This window comes from Delphinus delphis, chromosome 14 (genome assembly GCF_949987515.2).
Source record: "Delphinus delphis chromosome 14, mDelDel1.2, whole genome shotgun sequence".
Taxonomy (NCBI): domain Eukaryota; kingdom Metazoa; phylum Chordata; class Mammalia; order Artiodactyla; family Delphinidae; genus Delphinus; species Delphinus delphis.
The window spans coordinates 49,235,011-49,255,158 of record NC_082696.1 but is presented as its reverse complement, the minus strand read 5'-3'; the positions used below and the strand labels follow the sequence as shown (position 1 = coordinate 49,255,158).

The window sequence follows — 20,148 nt, the reverse complement described above, 5'->3', positions numbered from 1 at the left end:
AGAGCGAGGGCGGCGGGGAAAACACACTCAGTGAAAGAACATTGTTAGGTTTCCAAGAACGCAGAAGTAGGCGGGGAAAAACAGACCAACTTGGAAATGGATCTATCTGCAACTCGGAGAACCCCTTCAAAAGAAGCAATCCCAAAAGATCTACTTTTCTAAAGAGAAGGACCAGATAAACGAGAGATTTGACTAAACCAGCAGCTCCTTTCGCCGCCCATTTTTTCTCTTGCCAGTACCAAAGATGGCGCTCTTTGCTTCCTCCCTCGGCAGTACGCAGGTTCTGGGAACCTCTACACGACCTCTCTATGGTGCACCCTCCAGCCCCGCCCCCTCCGTGCCTGGGGCTGGGCTTGCCTGGAGGTGGAGCGTAGGATCCGGAAACACTTAAGCGTGTTAGCTGGTGGTCTATATATTTGTCGACCAGGCGGTGTTTTTCTCGGCTGAAGCTGGGGTGAAGGGTCTGAGGCGTCTTCTCTTCGTGTCTCCTGGCGTAGAGGACAGAGGCTGCCACAACCTGGGCCGCGGCCTGGGGCCCTGCCTTGGGGGCCCCCACTAGCTCGGGCCATGCCTGCGGCCGCCGCCCCCATTATCAGCTCGGTTCAGAAACTGGTCCTGTACGAGACTAGAGCTGTGAGTACCCTGCGCAGTGGAGCGCGGGCGGGAGGATGGCGGCCGAGTAGGTGTGGGGCAGAGGCAGCATTTACCCCCCCAGCCCCCCCATTTTCCCAGTTCCCTAATCCCAGCGGCGGGGAATATGCCCGAGGGGGCTTCGCCCAGTTATCGCACCCAGGGCTTTTGCACGTAAACATTTCCACTTAAAAGCCACGGTCGGAACACACTGGCAACAGGTGTTTGTGATATCTCAGTAATTGTTAATGAGGTTTTATACGAGTTACTGAATTCTTTGCAACTTTCAGAAAGTCTTAGAGTTCTACAGTTCACTGGTTACAATACAGGCAGGGGTATGGAGAATGTTTTTGACCTGTGAATCGGTAACTTGTCTGTTTTCTTATTCCATGGCATAGCATCGCTGTGATTTATGTTAATTACGTGCGCTTTTATTGCTGACATTTTTGGTTCTCTTTATTTGAAAGGAAAGAAAAACTTATTCTGTTTAAAGACAGTTGATTTTGTTGGGGTAACATTATTTTGCTTTTCACTTGACTTTTTTCCAACACATTTTATTTTGTTTTATTACTTCAAATTGCCATGAAAATAGTTGCTAGTAGAGTAAGCAGATTCGTTTTTATGTTTAGGTTACTAGTTACCTAAAATTTAGGGAATGGTGTTTATAGAAATACGTACTTTGTCATTTGTGTGGTTGGAAAATAAAGTATACTTTTTTAAATTGGGGTAACAGTGGTATTAGGGTCTGTGTTTAAATTACACTTTATGGTAACAAGATTGCATGTGCTGGAAACCTGCACAATACTCTTCCTTGTGCTATAGAGTGTCTTATAAGGCACAGTCAGTGGAACTTGGGTTTTCTCTACTAGATAGAAGAGTATAAGAAGGTACTTATCCTAACAGTTTCTCGGTTATAACAGGGTCCTAATAGCTTGTCTGCCTCAGGTCATCATTAGTGTAGAAACACTGTTGACCCTAAATTAGTTTTGGTGACAATTTCATTTGATTAGATCCAGACCAGCAGATGAAATTACCTAATATACTGTATTTGCAAATATATTCAGTTGTCCTCTGAGGAGAGCTCTACAGAAGTATCATTTTGAAACAAAACCTTCTGCTTTCTGTACAAGTGCTGATAAATATCCCTAGGTAGAAATATACATACTATATTTAAAACACAGAAATTTCAGCCCATTAATAAGCTGAACATTCATGAGGACTGGCTGAGATGCAAGTGTTCTTTCTAAAGCACAATTCATATTATAGGGCTTTTCTGCTCAGAACCCTTCAGTGGCTCCCATTCTGAGGAGAGTAAACTCTGTATCTCTTAGTTGCCTTTTTAGTTACTGGCAACTAAATAGATCCTAGGAATTTAAAAAAAAAATGGTAGCAGGTTGTATTAATGAGACTAATAGCTAATGCTTTTGGAAGAGTTGTATGCCAGGCACTGGTCAAAGCACTCTACATACTTTATTATTTAATCCTCATAAAACTTCTAAGGGGCAAATGTTGTTGCTCTTCCTGTTATTATTTGGTGAAGAAGAAAAATGAGGCAAAACAGGTTAGGACAGTGCTGTTGAATAGTGTGGGCTGGCAGCTGGTGCCAGGCATAGATGGTTTGTAACTGGATGGCAACAAATTGCGTATAGAAATTGAGAGTGATTAGAAACTTTTACAGCAATTTGACAGAGTAATTGTATTTCAGATGAATCAGCTAAACATTGGGTTTATGGTTTATGTCTTTGGCTTTCTGTTTTTAGCTTTGTTATGGAAATTTCAAGCAAATACAAAGTAAACAGAATGGTATAATAAACTCCCATCTAGCCATCACCCAGCTCCAAAATTACCAACATTCTGTCACCCTCTATTATCTGTAACTTGTTCCACTTCCCACCCACAACTTATTATTTTATATGGTTCTTTTTCTTTAAAATTTATGTAAATCAAAATGCACAAATCTAAGCTATAGAATTCGGACAGAAGTATACATGTGTTAACCACACGCTTATGTTGCTGTGGAAAGTTCCCTTGTGTCCCTATCCAGTCAACTGCCTTTCCCGTCCTGGCAACTGATATTCTGTTTTTAAAATGTTAGATTAGATATGCCTGTTCAAGAATTTTATATGAATGGAATTGTACAGTACACACTCAAGTCTAGTGGCTTTTGCTCAGCATAATGTCTTTGAGGTTCATCCATGTTGTTGTGTGTATCAGTAGTTTGTTTCTTCTTCTTCTTCTTATTTATTTATTTATTTATTTTTTGCGGTACGTGGGCCTCTCACTGTTGTGGCCTCTCCCGTTGCGGAGCACAGGCTCCGGACGCGCAGGCTCAGCGGCTATGGCTCACGGGCCCAGTCGCTCCGTGGCATGTGGGATCTTCCTGGACTGGGGCACAAACCCGTGTCCCCTGCATCGGCAGGTGGACTCTCAACCACTGCGCCACCAGGGAAGCTCCTCTTCTTATTATTGAATAGTTGTCCATTGTATACATATTCCACAGTTTGTTTATACGTTTTCCCTATTGACTTAGACTGTTTCCACATTTAGACTGTTGTTAATAAGCCAGCTGTGAACATTCTTGAACAGTTATATTTGTAGACATATGTTTTCACTTCTCTGGGTAAATACCTCTTAATGAAATTGCTGGTCATAGGGTTGATGTTAGGTGGTTGCACCATTTCACACTCCCAGCAGCAAGGTATAAAAGTCTCCATTGCTCCATATCACTGACAGCATTTAGTGTTGTCAGTCTTTTTAGTTTTAGTTATTCTAGCGGTGTATAATGGCATCTTATTATGGTTTTAATTTGCATTCCCCTAATGACTAGTGATGTTGAGCATCATTTCATGTACTTATTGGCCATTTTTATATCTTCCTTTTTGAAGTGTCTGTTCAAGTCTTTCGCCCACTTTAAAAAATTAGACTGTTTGCCTTTTTATTATTGATTTGTAGGAGTTCTTTATATATTATGGAATCAAGTCCTTCATGATATATGTATTGTGAATATTTTCTTTCAGTCAGCAACTTGCCTATACATTTTATTAATGATCTTTTTTCAACTTTATTGAGGTATAATTGACAAACAAAATTGTAAGATATTTAAGGTGTGCAATGTGATGATTTTATGTATACATATATAATTTTATATACATATATACACATTGTGTTAGCAATCTTTTGATGAACAGAAGTTTTTAATTTCAATGAAGTATAATTTATCAGTTTTTTTCTTTCATAGTTATTGTTTTCTGTGTCCTATCTAAGAAACCTTTGCCTACTCCCTGAGCACAAAGATATTTTCCTGTGTTTCCTCTAAAAGATTTATACTTTTAACTTTACTTTTAGGGGTGTGTTTCATATTAAATTAATTTTGTGTATGGTGTGATGCAGGGATTGCATTGCTTATCTATTGTGGAACAAATTACCTCCAAACTTAATGGCTTTAAACATTTCGTATTTCACAATTTCAGTAGATTGGGAATCTGAGTGTGACTTAGCTGAGAGCTTCTTACTCAGGATCTCATGAAGTTGCAGATGTCAGGTGGGCTACAGTCCTCTAGACTGGGCTGGAGGATTTACTTCCAATATGGCTGACTCACATGCTTGGCAGTTGAGCTGGTTGTTGACAAGAGGCTTCAGTTCCTCACCTAATGGACATTTCCACAGGACTCCTTGAGTGTCCTTATGATGTGGTAGCTGGATTTGTCCAGAAAGAATGATCCAAGAGAAACAAGGGCAAAGCTGCAATGTCTTTTGTAACCTAGCCTCAGATGTCACACGCCATCATTTCTGCAATATCCTATTGTTCATGCAGACCAGCCCTGTTCTGTGGTAGGGGACTATACAAGGGCATGAATACCAAGAGATGAGAGTCTTTAAGGGTTCTTGTAGGCTGGCAACCACAGGGATTGAGGTTCACTTTTTTCCATACATCAATTCTCCAGCCTCATTTGTTGAAAAAATTATCCTTTATTTTATTGAATTTTTTGGTATTCTTGTGAAAAATTAGTTGAAGAAATGTGAATTGATTCCTAAACTCTCTATTTTGTTCCATTGATCCATTTGTTCTTCTTTATGGCATTTCCACCTTCTCTTGCTTATTATGGTTTTATAATTAGTGTTGAGATCAGGAAGTGTAAGTTTTCCAACTTTATTTTTTTCCAAAGTTGTTTTGCCTATTCTAGATCCTATGCATTTCCATATGAGTTTTACAATCAGCTTATCAATTTATAATAAAAAGCCTGTTGGGATTGTGATTTGGATTTCATTGAATCTATAGATCAAATTTGGGGAGAACTGAATCTTGATAATATTGAATCTTTCAATCCATGGTGTAGTTCTCCATTTAATAGGTCTTTACTTTTTCTCAACAATATGTTGTAGTTTTCAGTGTAGAAATTTTATGTCTTTAAAAAACCTATTCCTAAGTATTTTATGAACTTTTATACTACTGCAAATGGAATTTTAAATTTGATTTAACAATTGATCATTGCTAGTATATAGAAATTGATTTTTATATATTGATCTTATATCCTGAAACCTTGCTAAACTCACTGTGTTGAGAAGCTGGAGCTGGTGTATTGAATTAAGAATATGCAGATTATGACTTGCTGAATTAGGGGGCACAAGCTATCCACAGGGGTTTGGCAGGTAGCTCCCTCAGTATCTGAGTTCTCACTTTGGGGACGTGAAACCATGAGCTTGTTTTGATTGAAGGCGTAGTTCGAATACATCCACACAAAGGAAGTAGAGTCACAAAATTTATTACTTATATATCTCAGAAATGTGTGGGGAGGCACAATGAACCGGGGGAAGGGCAGTCCTCCATCTCAGTTCACGAGCAAACAGGAGATAGAAAGCAGGGTAGCAAGCACCTAGTACGTTTAAGGTGGTTGGGGTAGAGGTCACTAACTTTTTGAGGGCTTAGCTCTAAGTGACTGTTTTAAAAGGTGCCCTGGGAAAAGCAAAGCAGGAATTTATGGCAGGACTCCGAAGCTTGGTGTTTATCTAAATGTCCGCACTGTTGGTATGAGCAGAGTAGAACACTGTAAAATGCCTAGGCAGCAACTCAAAATAGTGTTTTTTCTCATCACACTCACTTATTCTAGTAGCTTTTTTGTCATTTCCTTAGCATTTTCTACATGAATATTTCTATCATTTAGGAAGAGGAACACTTCTTCCTTCCCAGTCTGCATGCTTTTTATTTATTTTTTTCTTGTGTTACAACCCTGGCTAGGACTTCTAGTACAAAGTTGAATAGAAGTGGTGAAAGCAGACATTTTCTTGTTTTGTTCCTGATCTTGGAGGGAAAGTATTCAGTCTTTCACCATTAAGTGTGATGTTAGCTGTAGATTTTCATAGCTGCCCTTTATCAGGTTGAGGAAGATTTCTTTCCACTACTAGTTTGCTGAGAGGTTTTTTTAAATTTTATTTTATTAAAAATTTTTTTTTAATGAGTATACTATTTTGTTGACATTTAAATTTCACCAACAATGAGCTCAAGTATATGCTGGCCATATGTTCAGATTTTTGAAATAAAGATAAAGAAACAGACAGCTTTAAGGGTGCAATGTATTTAACACTGCACAGTATATTCAACAATTAGAGACAATCGGGGTGGGGGGTTAACTATATAACTATATACTTAGGAGCACAAGTATAGGGACAAGCTCTGCTATTGGAGGAAAAACCCACCATTCAGGACTGAACAGAGGTCCTTGGTTGCTGACAGAATCTGCCCTTGACTTCAGACTTGAGACAAACCAAGGAGTCTGTCAGTATACAAAAACCACTGAATTCAGGATAAACAGGATAGATTGGCAAGAGCCGATTCAGATTGTGAGCAGGGTTAGCTGGAGGCTGGAAATGTTGCAGGTGAAGTCCAGGATCTGTAGATTAGAGTAGCAGTCTTCTAAAAAATGCTTGTTTCCAAGTTCCTAAGATGCTTTTCCCAAACAGGAGGAGGTCTTTTTTTTTAAAATCATGAATAGATGCTGAAATTTGTTACATGTTTTTTCTGCATCTGTATATGGCATTTCCTTTCTTTGCTTAGTATGGTGGATTACATTAATTCATTTTCAAATGTTAAAAAAAAGAACCCTTGAGGGTTTTTTTGTTTTTGTTTTTTGGTATATATCACTTGGTCATGTTGTGTTATTGTCTTCATATATTGCTAGACTCTATTTGCTAATAATTTGTTAATAATTTGTTAAGGATTTTAACCTTTATGGTCAAGCTTTTGATTTATCATTTTCTTTAACATCTTTGTCTGATTTTGGTGTCATGGTAACTCTGGCATCGTAAAATGAGTTGAAGTGTTCCTTTCTTCAGTTTTCTGAAAGTGGTTGTGTAAGATTGGTATAGTCGATTTACAATGTTTTATTAGTTTCAGGTGTACAACATAGTTATTCTATATTTTTATAGATTATATTCCATTTAAAGTTATAAAATATTGGCTATATTCCCTGTGCTATACAATATATCCTTGTGGCCTATTTATTTTATATATACTAGTTTGTACTTCTTAATTCTCTACCACTATCTCGCCCCTCCCCCCTTTCCTCTCCCCACTGGTAACCACTAGTCTGTTCTCTATATCTGAGTCTGTTTTGTTATATTCATTCGTTTGTCTTATTTTTTAGATTCTACATATAAGTGATAACATATAGTGTTTGTCTTTCTCTGTCTGACTTACTTCACTAAGCATAATACCCTCCAGGTGCATCCATGTTGTTGCAAATGGCACAATTTCATTCTTTTTTATGGCTGAGTAAATTCCACTTTACACACACACACACACACACCCCACATCTTTATTCATTTGTTGATGGACACTTAGGTTGCTTCTGTATCTTGGCTATTGTAAATAATGCTGCTGTGAACATAGGGGTGCATTATCTTTTCAAATTAGTGTTTTTGTTTTCTTCAGATATATACCCAGGAGTGGAATTACTGGGTCATATGGTAGTTCTATTTTTAGTTTTCTGAGGAACCTCCAAACTGTTTTCCATAGTAGCTGCACCAATTTACATTCCCACCAACAGTGTAAGAGGGTTCCTTTTTCTCCACATCCTCACCAATTTGTGTTCTTTTTGATGATAGCCATTCTTACAGGTATGAGGTGATGATATCTCATTGTGGTTTTGATTTGCATTTCTCTCATGATTGGCATCTTTTCATGTGCCTGTTGGCTGTCTGTAAATCTTCTTTGGAAAAATGTCTATTCAGGTCTTTTGCCCATTTCTAGTCAGGCTGTTTGTTTTTTTAATATTGAGTTGTATGAGCTGTTTGTATATTTTGGATATTAACCCCTTATCAGTCATATCATTGGCAGATATTTCCTTCTATTCAATAGGTTGTCTTTTCATTTCATTGATAGTTTCCTTTGCTGTGAAAAGCTTTTAAGTTTAATTAGGTTCCATTTGTTTATTTTTGCTTTTGTTTCCTTTGCCTTAGGATACATCCAAAAAAATATTGCTGCCTGTGTTTTCTTCTAGGAGTTTTATGGTCTCTGGTCTTATATATAGGTTGAGAATCCATTTTGAGTTTATTATTGTATGTGGTTTGAGAAAATGTTCTAATTTCATTCTTTTTCATGTAGCTGTCTAGTTTTCCCAGCACCCTTTATTGAAGAAACTATCTTTTCTTCATTTTATATTCTTGCCTCCTTTGTCATAGATCAATTGACCGTAAGTGCATGGGTTTATTCCTGGGCTCTCTGTTCCATTGATCCATGTGTCTGTTTTGATTATTGTAGCTTTGTAGTATAGTCTGAAGTTAGGGCAACTGATACCTCCAGCTTTGTTCTTTTTTCTCATGATTGCTTTGGCAATTTGGGGTCTTTTGTGGTTCCATATAAATTTTAGAATTATTTGTTCTAGTTCTGTGACAAATGTCATGGGTATTTTGATAAGGATTGCGTTAAATCTGTAGATTGCTTTCAGTAGTATGGTCACTTTAACAATATTCTTCCAGTCCATGAATATAAGATACCTTTCCATTACTTTGTATTATCTTTGATTTCCTTCATCAACATTTATAGTTTTGAGAGTATAGGTCTTTCACCTCCTTGGTTAAGTTTATTTAACCCTAAGTATTTTATTTTTTGATGTGAATTTAAACGAGGTTGTTTTCTTGCTTTCTCTTTCTGATAGATAATTATTAGTGTATAGAAAAGTAACAGATTTCTGTGTATTAATCTTGTGTCCTGCAACTTTACTGAATTCATTTATTATTTCTAATAGTTTTTTGGTGGAGATGTTAGGGTTTTCTATATATAGTATCATGTCATCTGCAAATAGTGACAGTTTTACTTTCTTCCTTCCAATTTGGATGCCTTTTATTTATTTTTCTTGTATAATTGCTGTGGCTAGGACTTCCAATACTATGTGGCAAGAGTGGGCATCTTTGTCTTGTTCCTGATCTTAGAGGAAAAATTTCAGCTTTTCACTGTGAGTATGATGTTAGCTGTGGGTTTGTCATAAATTGCTTTTCTATGTTGAGATATGTTCCATCTATATGAACTTTGATTAGAGTTATTACCATGAAAAGGTGTTGAATTTTGTCAGGTGCTTTTTTTGCATCTATTGAGATGATCAGGTGATTTTTATTCTTTTGTTTTGTTAATGTGATGTATCACATTGATTTATGGATATTGAACCACCTTGCATCCCTGGAATAAATTTCACCTGATCATGTGTCTGATCCTCTTTATGTATTGTTGAATTCGGTATTTTGTTGAGGAGTTTTGCATCTATATTCATCCGACATATTAGCCTGTAATCTTCTTTTCTTTTCTTTTTTTCTTGTAGTGTTGTTGTCTGATTTCAGTATCATAGAATGAATTTGGGAGTATTCTGTTCTCTTAAATTTTTTTTTTTTTTTTTTTGCAGTATGCGGGCCTCTCCCGTTGCGGAGCACAGGCTCTGGACGCGCAGGCTCAGCGGCCATGGCTCACGGGCCCAGCCGCTCCGCGGCATGTGGGATCTTCCCAGACCGGGGCATGAACCCATGTCGCCTGCATCGGCAGGCGGACTCTCAACCGCTGCGCCACCAGGGAAGCCCTGTTCTCTTAAATTTTTTGAATCATTTGAGAATGCTAGGTATTAGCTCTTTATATGTTTGGTAGAATTCCCTTGTAAAGCCATCCAGCCCTGGACTTTTGTCTCCTTGGAGGTTTTTCTTTTATTACAAATTCATTTTCACTACTGTGATCCGTCTTTTCAGATTGCCTGTTTGTTCCTGATTCAGTCTTGGAAGAGTGTACATTTTTAGAAATTTAACCATTTCTTCTAGGCTGTCCAAGTTGTTAACATATAAATGTTTGTAGTAGTATTCTCCTAAGATTTTTTGTATCTCTGTGATATCGGTTGTTATTTCTCATCTTTCATTTCTAATTTTGTTTGTTTGGGTCCTGTGTTGTTTTTTTTTCTTGATGAGCCTGGCTGAAGGCTTATCAATTCTGTTTATCTTTTCAAAGAAACAGCTCTTGTTTTCATTGATCTTCTTTTTTTTCCTTTGTCTCTATTTCATCTCTGATCTTTATTATTTCTTTCTTTCTGCTGACTTTGAGCTTTGTTCTTTTTGCCCTTATTCCTTTAGATGGTAAGTTAGGTTGTTTATTTGAGAGTTTTCTTGTTTCTTAGGTAGACCTGTATTGCTGTAAACTTCCCTCTTAGGACTGCTTTTGCTGTGTGCTGTAGATCTTGGAAAGTTGTGTTTTTATTTTCATTTGTCTCGGGGTACTTTCTGATTTCCTCTTTGATTTCTTCATAGACTCATTGACTCATTGGTTTTTTAGTAGCAGGTTGTTTAGTCTCCACGTGTTTATGTTTTTCCCGTTTTTCTTTATGTACATCATTTCTACTTTCCTACTCTTGTGTCTGGAAAAAATGCTTGATATAATTTTTGTCCACTTAAATTTGTTGAGACTTGTTTTGTGGCCTAGAATGTGTCTGTCCTGGAGAATGTTCCATGTGCACTTGAAAAGACTGTATTTTGCTAGTTTTGGATGAAAATTCCTGTGGATATCTATTAATTTCAAATGGTCTAATGTGTCATTTAAGACTACTGTTTCCTTATTGATTTTTTTGTCTGGATGATCTGTCCATTGATGTAAGTGGTGTGTTAAAGACCCCTACAACTAGTATATTATTGTCAATTTCTCCTTTTATGTCTGTTAATATTTGCTTTATATATTTAAGTGCTCCTATATTAGGTGAATATGTTAATGAATGTTATATCCTCCCTTGTGTTGATCCCTTTATCGTTATATAATGCCCTTCTTTCGTCTTTTGTTATAGACTCTGTTTCAAAGTCTATTTTGTCTGATATGAGTATTACTACCCTACCTTTCTTGTTTTCATTTGCATGAAATATTTTTCCAGCTGTTCATTTTCAATCTGTGTGTTTCTTTAGCTCTGAAATGAGTCTCTTGTGGGCCTCATATGGATGGGTCTTGTTTATTAATCTGATCAGGCACCCTGTGTCTTTTAATTGGAGCATTTAGTCCACTGACTTTTTTTTTTTTTAATTTTTGGTTGTGTTGGGTCTTTGTTGCTGCGCATGGGCTTTCTCTAGTTGCGGTGAATGGGGGCTACTCTTCATTGCAGTGTATGGGCTTCTCAATGAGGTGGCTTCTCTTGTTGTGGAGCACAGGCTCTAGGTGCACAGGCTTCAGTAGTTGTGGCACACAGGCTCAGTAGTTGTGGCTCGCAGGCTGTAGAGCGCAGGCTCGGTAGCTGTGGCGCTTGGGCTTAGTTGCTCTGCAGCATGTGGGATCTTCCCAGACCAGGGCTCGAACCCGGGTCCCCTGCCTTGGCAGGCGGATTCTTAACCACTGCGCCACCAGAGAAGTACAGTCCATTGACATTTAAAGTGATTATTGATAGGTTTGTACTTACTGCCATTTTGTTACTCGTTTCTGGTTGTTTTTGTAGTTCTTCTCTCTTCTTTTTTTCTTTTAGTTACTTCCCTTGTGGTTTGATAATTTCTTTAGTGGTATGCTTGTGTTTCTTGATCCTTTTTGTGTATCTATTGTAGGTTTTTGATTTGTGGTTACCATGCGGTTCATATATGTTGACATATTGACTATATCTACTTGTTTTAAACTGGTAGTCATTTAAGTTCAAACACATTCTAAAGGTCTATATTTTTTTACTCTCCTCCCCACGTTTTGTGTTTTGATGTCATGTTTTTATAGCTTCATATTTATCCCTTAAATGTTGTAGTTATAGTTGATTTCACAATTTTTTTTGTCTTTTAATCTTTATACTAGCTTATTTAAGTGATTGATCCACAGTCTTTACTGTATATTTCTTTCCTATTGTGAGTTTTTCCTTTCTTATAGATTCTTACTTGTTGTAGCCTTTTCTTTTCCACTTAGAGAAGACCCTTTAACATTTTTATTTAGGGTAGGTTTAGTATTGATGAACTGTTTTAGTTTTTGCTTGCCTAAGAAGTTCTTTATCTCTCCTTCAATGCTGGATGATAATCTTGCTGGGTAGAGTATCCTCAGTTACAGGTTTTTCCTTTTCAGCATTTTAAATATATAATGCAACTCCCTGTGGCCTGCAAAGTTTATGCAGGAAAATCAGCTGATAATCATCAGATTTCCTTTGTGTGTGACTCCTTGTTTTTCTCTTGCTACCTTTAGAATTCTTTTTTCTTTAACTTTCGCCATTTTAATTGTGATATGTCTTGGTGTGGGTCTCTTTGGCTTCATCTTTTTGGGGACTCTGTGATTCCTGTGCCTGTATATCTGTTTCTTCTTCAAGTTCAAGAAATTTTCAGTCAATTTCATCAAATACATTTTTTAAAAAAGATTTATTTATTATTTATTTTTTTAAATTTATTTTTAGCTGTATTGGGTCTTAGTTGCAGCATGTGGGATCTTTGTTGAGGCATGTCGGATCTTTCATTGTGGCATGCGGGCTCTTTGCAGCACATGGGCTTCTCTCTAGTTGTGGCATGTGGGTTTTCTCTTCTCTAGTTGTGACACGCAGGCTCCAGGGTGTGTCAGCTCTGTAGTTGTGGTGTGCAGGTTCCAGAGCACATGGGCTCTGTAGTTTGTGGCACGCAGCCTCTCAAGTTGAGGTGTGCCAGCTCAGTAGTGGTGCATGGGCTTAGTGCCCCGCCACATGTGGGATCTTAGTTCCCTGACCAGGGATCAGACCCGTGTCCCCTGCATTGTAAAGTGGATTCTTTACCACTGGACCACCAGGGAAGTCCCTCAAATACATTTTTGACCCCTTTCTCTCTTTTCCTCTGGCACCTCTATAATGTGAATATTTGTACACTTGATGTTGTTTCAGAGGTTCCTTAAACTGTTTTCATTTTTTAAATTTGCTTTTTTTTTTACTTCCTAGATTGGGTGATTTGCATTATACTGTATTCCAGATCATTTATGCATCCTTCTGCATCATCTAGTCTGCTGTTAATTCCTTTTAGTGTTTTTCAGTTATCATATTCTTTTGTTCTGACTGGTTCTCTTTTTATATTTAGTTCCTTGTTAAAATTCTCAGTTTGTTCATCTATTCTTTTCCCTAGTTCAGTTAGCATTCTTATTACTAATGGTTTGAACTCTTTGTCTGGTAAATTACTTATCTGTGTTTCTTTAGTTGTTTTTTGTGTTTTTTCCCTCATTTTTTTATTTGAAAGAAATTCCTCTGTCTTCTCATGTCACTTAACTTTCTCTGCCCTGTGAAATTAGGTGAAATAGTTACCTAGCCTGGTATTGAATGGTGTCCTCTTGTGGGAGTGTCCCTTTACAGTCTGCATGTACCCAGTGGCTTTGGTGGGAGAGCTAGATCTGTTGTGAGCATGAGTCATGTCTTCCCCCGTGGTGTGCTGGTAGCTATCACCTTGGTAAGACGTGGCCCTGGGGATGGAGGGGTTGGAACCATAGCCAAGTGTGAACCAGGGCTTCTCTTTGCTCATTGGCCTACACCACCCTATCGGCGGGGTCAGATCCCAAGTTGCTGGAGGGTCAGGTCTGAGCTGGTTCTGTTGCCTCTAAGTGTGTGCTCTCCCCCCTCCCAGCTTTGGCACCTTCACCGCAGAGGGGAGCAGTGCTGGAGAAGAGGGGCCAGAGTGGTGCCTGCTGTAGGCCAGGGTGCGCTAGGGCAGTCTCAGCACACCAGTCAGAGTTCCATATTGCTTCCAATCTTTTGCCTCCCTGAGCACCAGGAATGGCTGCCCTTGCCCCATTCAGATGTCCTGCTGGTCCAAGCTGGTGATGTCCCCCAGAGTTGTACGCTCTCCTCAGTTGCAGCAAGCTTTACCCTAGTGTTCCATAGAGCAAGAGAGTCTGGCGCCAGTGCTTATCTCAGGCCGTTGCAGGGTCATGGGAAGCTGGCCAGAATCCTGGTCAGTTTCAATCTGCTTCCTCTGCCTTGTTTCAGGAGTAAGCGAGCATGTGTGTGCTCTTCACAAGTGAAGTCTAGGTTTTTACAGCCCTGCTGTCAGTCCCACTGGTTTTCAAACCAGTTAAGAGGACTTGTCTTCCTGGTGTCTGACCCCAGGGCTGGGGTGCCCAATATGTGGTTCGAACTACTCACCCCCTGGGGAGGATATCTCCAAGCCCATGTAACCCCCCTCCTCTTCTGTGTCCCCTCTCAGGGGCCCAGGTCCCAAACTGATTGCTTCTCTTCCCTTCCTACTTGACACCATGTGCTCGCTCTTAGAGTCTTGGCTGTATGAGTCTTTCTGCCAGTCTCCAGTTTGTTTTCAGTGAGAATTGTTCCACATGTAGATATATTTTTGGTGTGTTCATGGGGAGAGGTGAGCTCTGCATCCTCCTATTCTGCCATCTTGATCCCCTTCCTGTTCGATTTTTTATAAGTTTGCTAGAATTTACTACTGAAAGCATTTGGACTTGAAGTTGCTTTGTTGGGCAACTTTTGATAATCATTTTTTATAGTAGGTATAGAGCTATGCAGAGTTTCAGTGGGTCTTGAATCACTTCTGATAAGTTGTGTTTTTCAGTAAAATTTTCCATTTCATCTTAGTTGTTGAATTTACTGGCATCAAGTTGTTCATAATGTTCCCTTATTAACCTTTTGATCTCTATAGGATTTGTAGTGAAGCTCCTTCTTTCATTCCTGACATTGGTGTTTTGTGTTCTTTATCATTTTTTTGGATCCACCTTGCTAGGCATTTATCAATTTTATTACTCTTTTGAAAGAACCAACTTTTGACTTGGTTAATTTTCTCTATTGTTTGTTTTCTGTTTAATCAATTTTTGCTCTTAGGCTTATAGATAAGCCTCTTCCTCTTATAGATTTTGGGTTGATCAGTTCATTTTTTTTAGCTTCATAAGGTACAAATTTAGATCATTGACTTAATTTTTTTCTTTTCTAATATAAAGCATTTAAAACTGTAAATCTAAGTAGAAAAATAGTCAAAAGACTGTGGAAAAAGTATTAGTAGCCTGAACAATAGATAAAGCAGTATATTCTTATATACAAATTTTTTTTTTATAAAACTGAAAAATGAAACACCTGACAAAAAGGACAAGGACCTGAATAGGTGATTTGCCGAAAAAGTATGAATATGAAATGATGTTCAACTTGCTAATAATTAAAGTAATAATGTGAAAATAGATTCCCATTTTCACTTGTCAGAATGGCAAAGATTGGAAAGATTGACCAAAGTCATTGTCGACACGTGTATGAAAGAAATGGGCATTCTTGTTTTGGTTGATGGGGGGGTATTAATTGGTTGTGAAGGAGTTAGGGGACACATTGAGGAACAAAAGAGACAGTGAGCAAGATAGGGTGCCTCTTATACTGAGCCTTCATTTAGAAGGGAAAGTCGGTAGAATTGCCCCGAGGTGAGGTTCATGTTGGCATTGTCACCTTGTGTTTAGAGGTGGATTTTGAGGACTGTTTGGAGAGGAAAGGGAGATGGGTTGCTAGATAGCGTGCAGGAAATACAGTTCTGTTCTTGGGAAGGTTCTCCTTCCTCCAGAGCTTTACCTGTTCTGTCACTCAGCACCTTCATCTTGTCCTTTGGCTCATGTGACCCAGGCCTACAGATAAACTAAGGCCAGATCCTGCCCTGATGCTCATACATCCCAGTGCAACTAGGAGTTGCCCACAGGTGATTAGCAATCTGAAGTTATCCTGGAAAAAAACTGCAGTTTACCTTAGATGATTTCCAGTTTCTAGCCTTTAATACATGATGCCCTAGGGGTCTTACCATTGCAATAAGTGACCATTTCATAACAAAGAAATGAACACAAAGCAGTTAACTTTAAAATTGGTAGCTGAACGGAACTGTGGCAGATTTTTGTGTCTGCATGTGTTTTGTGGGAGTGAAGTTGTTAAGATAATTTTTACTTTTGCTAGCTCAGAATTGTTAGTGTGTATGTTTGTATCTTTGTGTTTATTTAATTCCTGCCTGGTTCTAAAAAGATTTAAGGAAGCTCCTCCCTCCTCCCTACCCCATCACATGAAACAGAATAAAATAAGTAAGAACCACTTCATGAGGAATGTAGCTTATTTAATTAGCCCTTGATTATTAGTCTTGATTTGGGAATTAGGGGATAGGAGAGGACAGCATAGGATGTGGTTCACTAAGGGACTGTGGAACTGGGAACCAAATGATATAAACTGGAGAGAGAATCAAAGTGATGATAGCAGATTTAGAAGATGTGATTGGAGGTGACAAAGTTTCCACTTGTTTCTAGAGGTGATTTGACACTTGCCCATCAGTAAAGCCCTGAAGCTGTGAAGAGTGAGCTTGGCGACATCCCTCTCTATCAGAGGCTCCTTTCCCTTTCTGGACTGTGTTACCCGTTGTGGGATTGCAGGAATCAGAGGTGGCAGGCCTGCAAGATTGTTAAAGATTGTGAGAAGTAACTTCGTGATGATCTTTAAAAATAATACCTTTATTCTGAAAGTTCAAGTGAAGTTTAGTATTAATTGAAGCTGTCAGACAACCTAAAATGTCTCCTCTTTCAAGGAGGCTGATTTTTCTTCCCTCAGCTGAAAAGTGAGTGATTAATTAGCCTGTCATTATCAAAGGAGATGATAATGTTAGTAGATACCGAATTTCCTGTTAAGTGGATTACCTATTGTATTCCATTTGGAGTTCAGGTATATATTTTAGAAAGACATTCATCTTTAAACCAAGTCACCACTGTTAAAGCTACATATTGAAATTTTAAGCTTTTTCTTGATACTTAACTTTCAGAAGAGAGCCAGCTCAGATCATCTTCTATCTTAATAGGCATTTTAAGGTAGCTTTTTTTGGTATCCTAATTTTCCACCCCAGTTCTTGCCAAACCGCCACCCCCCAACAAATCTAACATACACAGATGTTCTCCCCCGCGGAGTCGATTCATCTCATCCGCGTCTATGCATGCATTCAGGCAGTCTAGCTGATGTGTGCCTGATTTATGGAAGTCTTGTACACTCCAATTACTGCTCCCTTTTCCTTCCCGGTTGCTTTTGGGCATTTTATTTACCTCCTTTTTCACCTTCACCATTTGAATTTCAGACTGCCAGTACTTGAGATGACCTTTCCTTCTTCCTACAATCTCTAGTTATTACTAAGAATTTACAATGAATTTAACCCCAACTTTCTAGATATGTAAGTCTCTTCTCAGCACGTTCACATATGTTAGGTATTCTTACTGGCTTCATCTTCTTGAAGCAGTGGCTCAAATCTGGACTGGTTGCTCCCAAGGCCTCCAGCACAGCCGCCATCCTGGATCTCCCTTGACCATCATTCAGCAACCTCTCTTGTGATGATCTCCTGACTTTTCCAGAGCCTGTATTTTTTTCTTTCTTGATTTATGCCCTCATTTTGGTGGAGCACCTCCTTCAGTTGCTTCATGAGAAAGTGAAACTTGTGTGACTCAGATTGGGACTTCAACCCAGAGGCTGGGACTCGAATCCAGCCAAAACCCAGGTTGGGACTTGAACCCACAGTCTTTTAACTGAGATTACACCCTGGTCTCAGGTCTTAATGAAGCTCAGGTTCTTGATGTCTCATCACAGAAAGAATTCAGGGAGAGACAGATTGATAGGTAAGAAGTGGATTTATTTAGAGAGAAACACACTCCACAGACAGAGTGTGGGCCATCTCAGAAGGCAAGAGAGGCACCAGGGTACAGGGTTGTCAGTTTAGGGGTGGATAATTTCTTAGGCTAATGAGTGGGAGGAGTGTTTCAGCTATTTTGGGGAAGGGGAGGGCATTTCCAGGAATTGGGCCACCACCCACTTTTTGACCTTTATGGTCGGTCTTGGAACTGTCATGGTGCTTGGTGTGTCATTTAGCTTGCTGATGTGTTACAATGCACATGTATGCAATGCAATGTATACTGAGGCTCAAGTCTAGTGGAAGTTGACATCTGCCATCCTGGATCTATTTGGTTCTAATCAGTTTATGTCATGTCCTCGAGCTATGTCATTCTTTTAAAGATTGTGCCCTACCCCCTTCCCTCCTGTTTCAAAAGGGTTCATGGACAGGAAGTTTTTTGAGCCCATACATTTCTGAAAATGTCCTTATCCTACCCTCAGGTTTGATTGATAGGTTTAATGTTGAATTAAAGATTGAAATTAATTTTCCCTTAAAAATTTGAAGGCATTATGTCCCTGTCTTCCACCTTCAGTGTTGCTGTGGAGACTTTCTAGTGTTCATTCATTCATTTATTTATTTATGGCCATGTTGGGTCTTTGTTGCTGTGTGTGGGCTTTCTCTAGTTGCGGCAAGCGGGGGCTACTCTTCGTTGCAGTGCACAGGCTTATTGCAGTGGCTTCTCTTGTTGCAGAGCATGGGCTCTAGGCATGCGGGCTTCAGTAGTGTGGCACGTGGGCTCAGCAGTTGTGCCTCTCAGGCTCAGTAGTTGTGGCGCACAGGCTTATTTGCTCCACGGCATGTGGGATCTTCCTGGACCAGGGCTCGAACCCATGTCTCCTGCATTGGCAGGCGGATTCTTAACCACTGAACCACCAGGGAAGTCCCAGTGTTTCACTATTCTTGATCTTTAGTTTGAAGCCTTTTTTTCCCTCTTTAGAAGCTGTGCTAGCTCCTTTTTACCTTCAGTTTTCTGAAATTTTACACTCCTACCTCCAGAGATAAAAGATGCCACAGATTTCCGTGCCTTTGGAGATTCTGTAGTATAAATTAGATTGCTTCTTGACTTCCCACAGCTCTCTTGGGCATGCTTTTCAGTTTCAAATGATTTTTTTTGCTGCTACGTCATTTTTTCTTTTGCCCTTGGGGCTTATGTCTAAAACAAATGACCATAAAAAACTTTATTATGATTTTTGCAAGGCTTCTGGGAGGAACAGAGATGTTCACTCCTCTGTCTTTACCCAGAAGGCTACCCATTTGCTCTCCACCCAGCTCTGCTGTGGATTTTGCCCCCACTTCACGGAGACTGCCCCTTGCCTCTGGAACAGCCACTCACAAGCTCTTATTGTCAGACCCCCTGGACACTTCTCTGTCCTCATCTTTCTTGACCTCTCAGCATCATTTGATGTGGCAGTGACTGCTCCCTTCTTTTCCAGATCATCTCCCTTAGCTTTGATGACTCCAGCTGCCCTTCCTCTCAGTCTTCCCAGCAGGTTCCTTCTCCATATTCAGCTTCTAAATAATTTTATTTAGATTGCCTCAGGCTAGGGGTTTTTTTGTTTTGTTTTTTGTGGGGTTTTTTTTTTGGCTCTGTCTCTATCTTTACTCTCCCAAGGAGGTTAATCCAGTCCCATGACTTCACTTTAAATGCCATTTATGTGCTGATGACACCCTCTGAGATCTCTCCTCTGAGCTCCAGACTCAGTTCCCACTTGATCCCTTTGGGAATGTTGTAAACGGAAATCTTGTTTTTCCTTCAAACCTGCTTCTTCTCCAGTCAAGCCTACATCCGTAAGTGGCACCCCCATGTAGCTAGTTGCTCATCAAGCAAAAGTAATTGGATTGATTACTCCTTCTTTTCCAATTTAATCCATTAGCAAGTTCTATGCCCAGAATCTATCTTCAATTTATCTTTGCCCTTAGGTGTCTAGCCCAGTGCCTGGAGCATGAGACATTCACTGATAAATGGCCAAGTGAATGATGTCAATAGGGAACCAGGAAAATTGGTGTTAAAAATGTGAACTTTAAAAAATGTTCTGAAAGACAGTCTTTGAAAGTAAAGGCAGAGGGACTGTTCTAGTTTAAAAGACATTTTTAATAAAAGACCTGGGACTTCCCTGGTGGCACAGTGGTTAAGAATCCACCTGCTGATACAGGGGACACGGGTTCGAGCCCTGGTCTGGGAAGATCCCACATGCCGTGGAGCAACTAAGCCCATGTGCCACAGCTACTGAGCCTGCACTCTAGAGCCTGCGAGCCACAACTACTGAGCCTGCAAGCCACAACTACTGAAGCCCGTGTGCCTAGAGCCTGTGCGCCGCAGCAAGAGAAAACACCGCAATGAGAAGCCCACGCACTGCAACGAAGAGTAGACCCCGCTCGCAGCAACTAGAGAAAGCCCACGTGCAGCAACAAAGACCCAATGCAACCAAAAAT

General features: G+C 39.5%; 1 protein-coding gene across 1 annotated transcript in view; it reads left to right on the top strand.

Annotated features, from left to right (window-relative positions):
* The first annotated feature begins 375 nt into the window (after positions 1-375).
* The window catches only part of FIG4 (FIG4 phosphoinositide 5-phosphatase), a 130,102-nt gene continuing 110,329 nt past the window's right edge, over positions 376-20,148 (top strand). Inside the window, exon 1 of the mRNA XM_060030106.1 lies at positions 376-633. Within this exon, the coding sequence (XP_059886089.1) occupies positions 568-633 (66 nt within the window). The 5' untranslated portion in view covers positions 376-567. The remainder of the gene's footprint in view (positions 634-20,148) is intronic.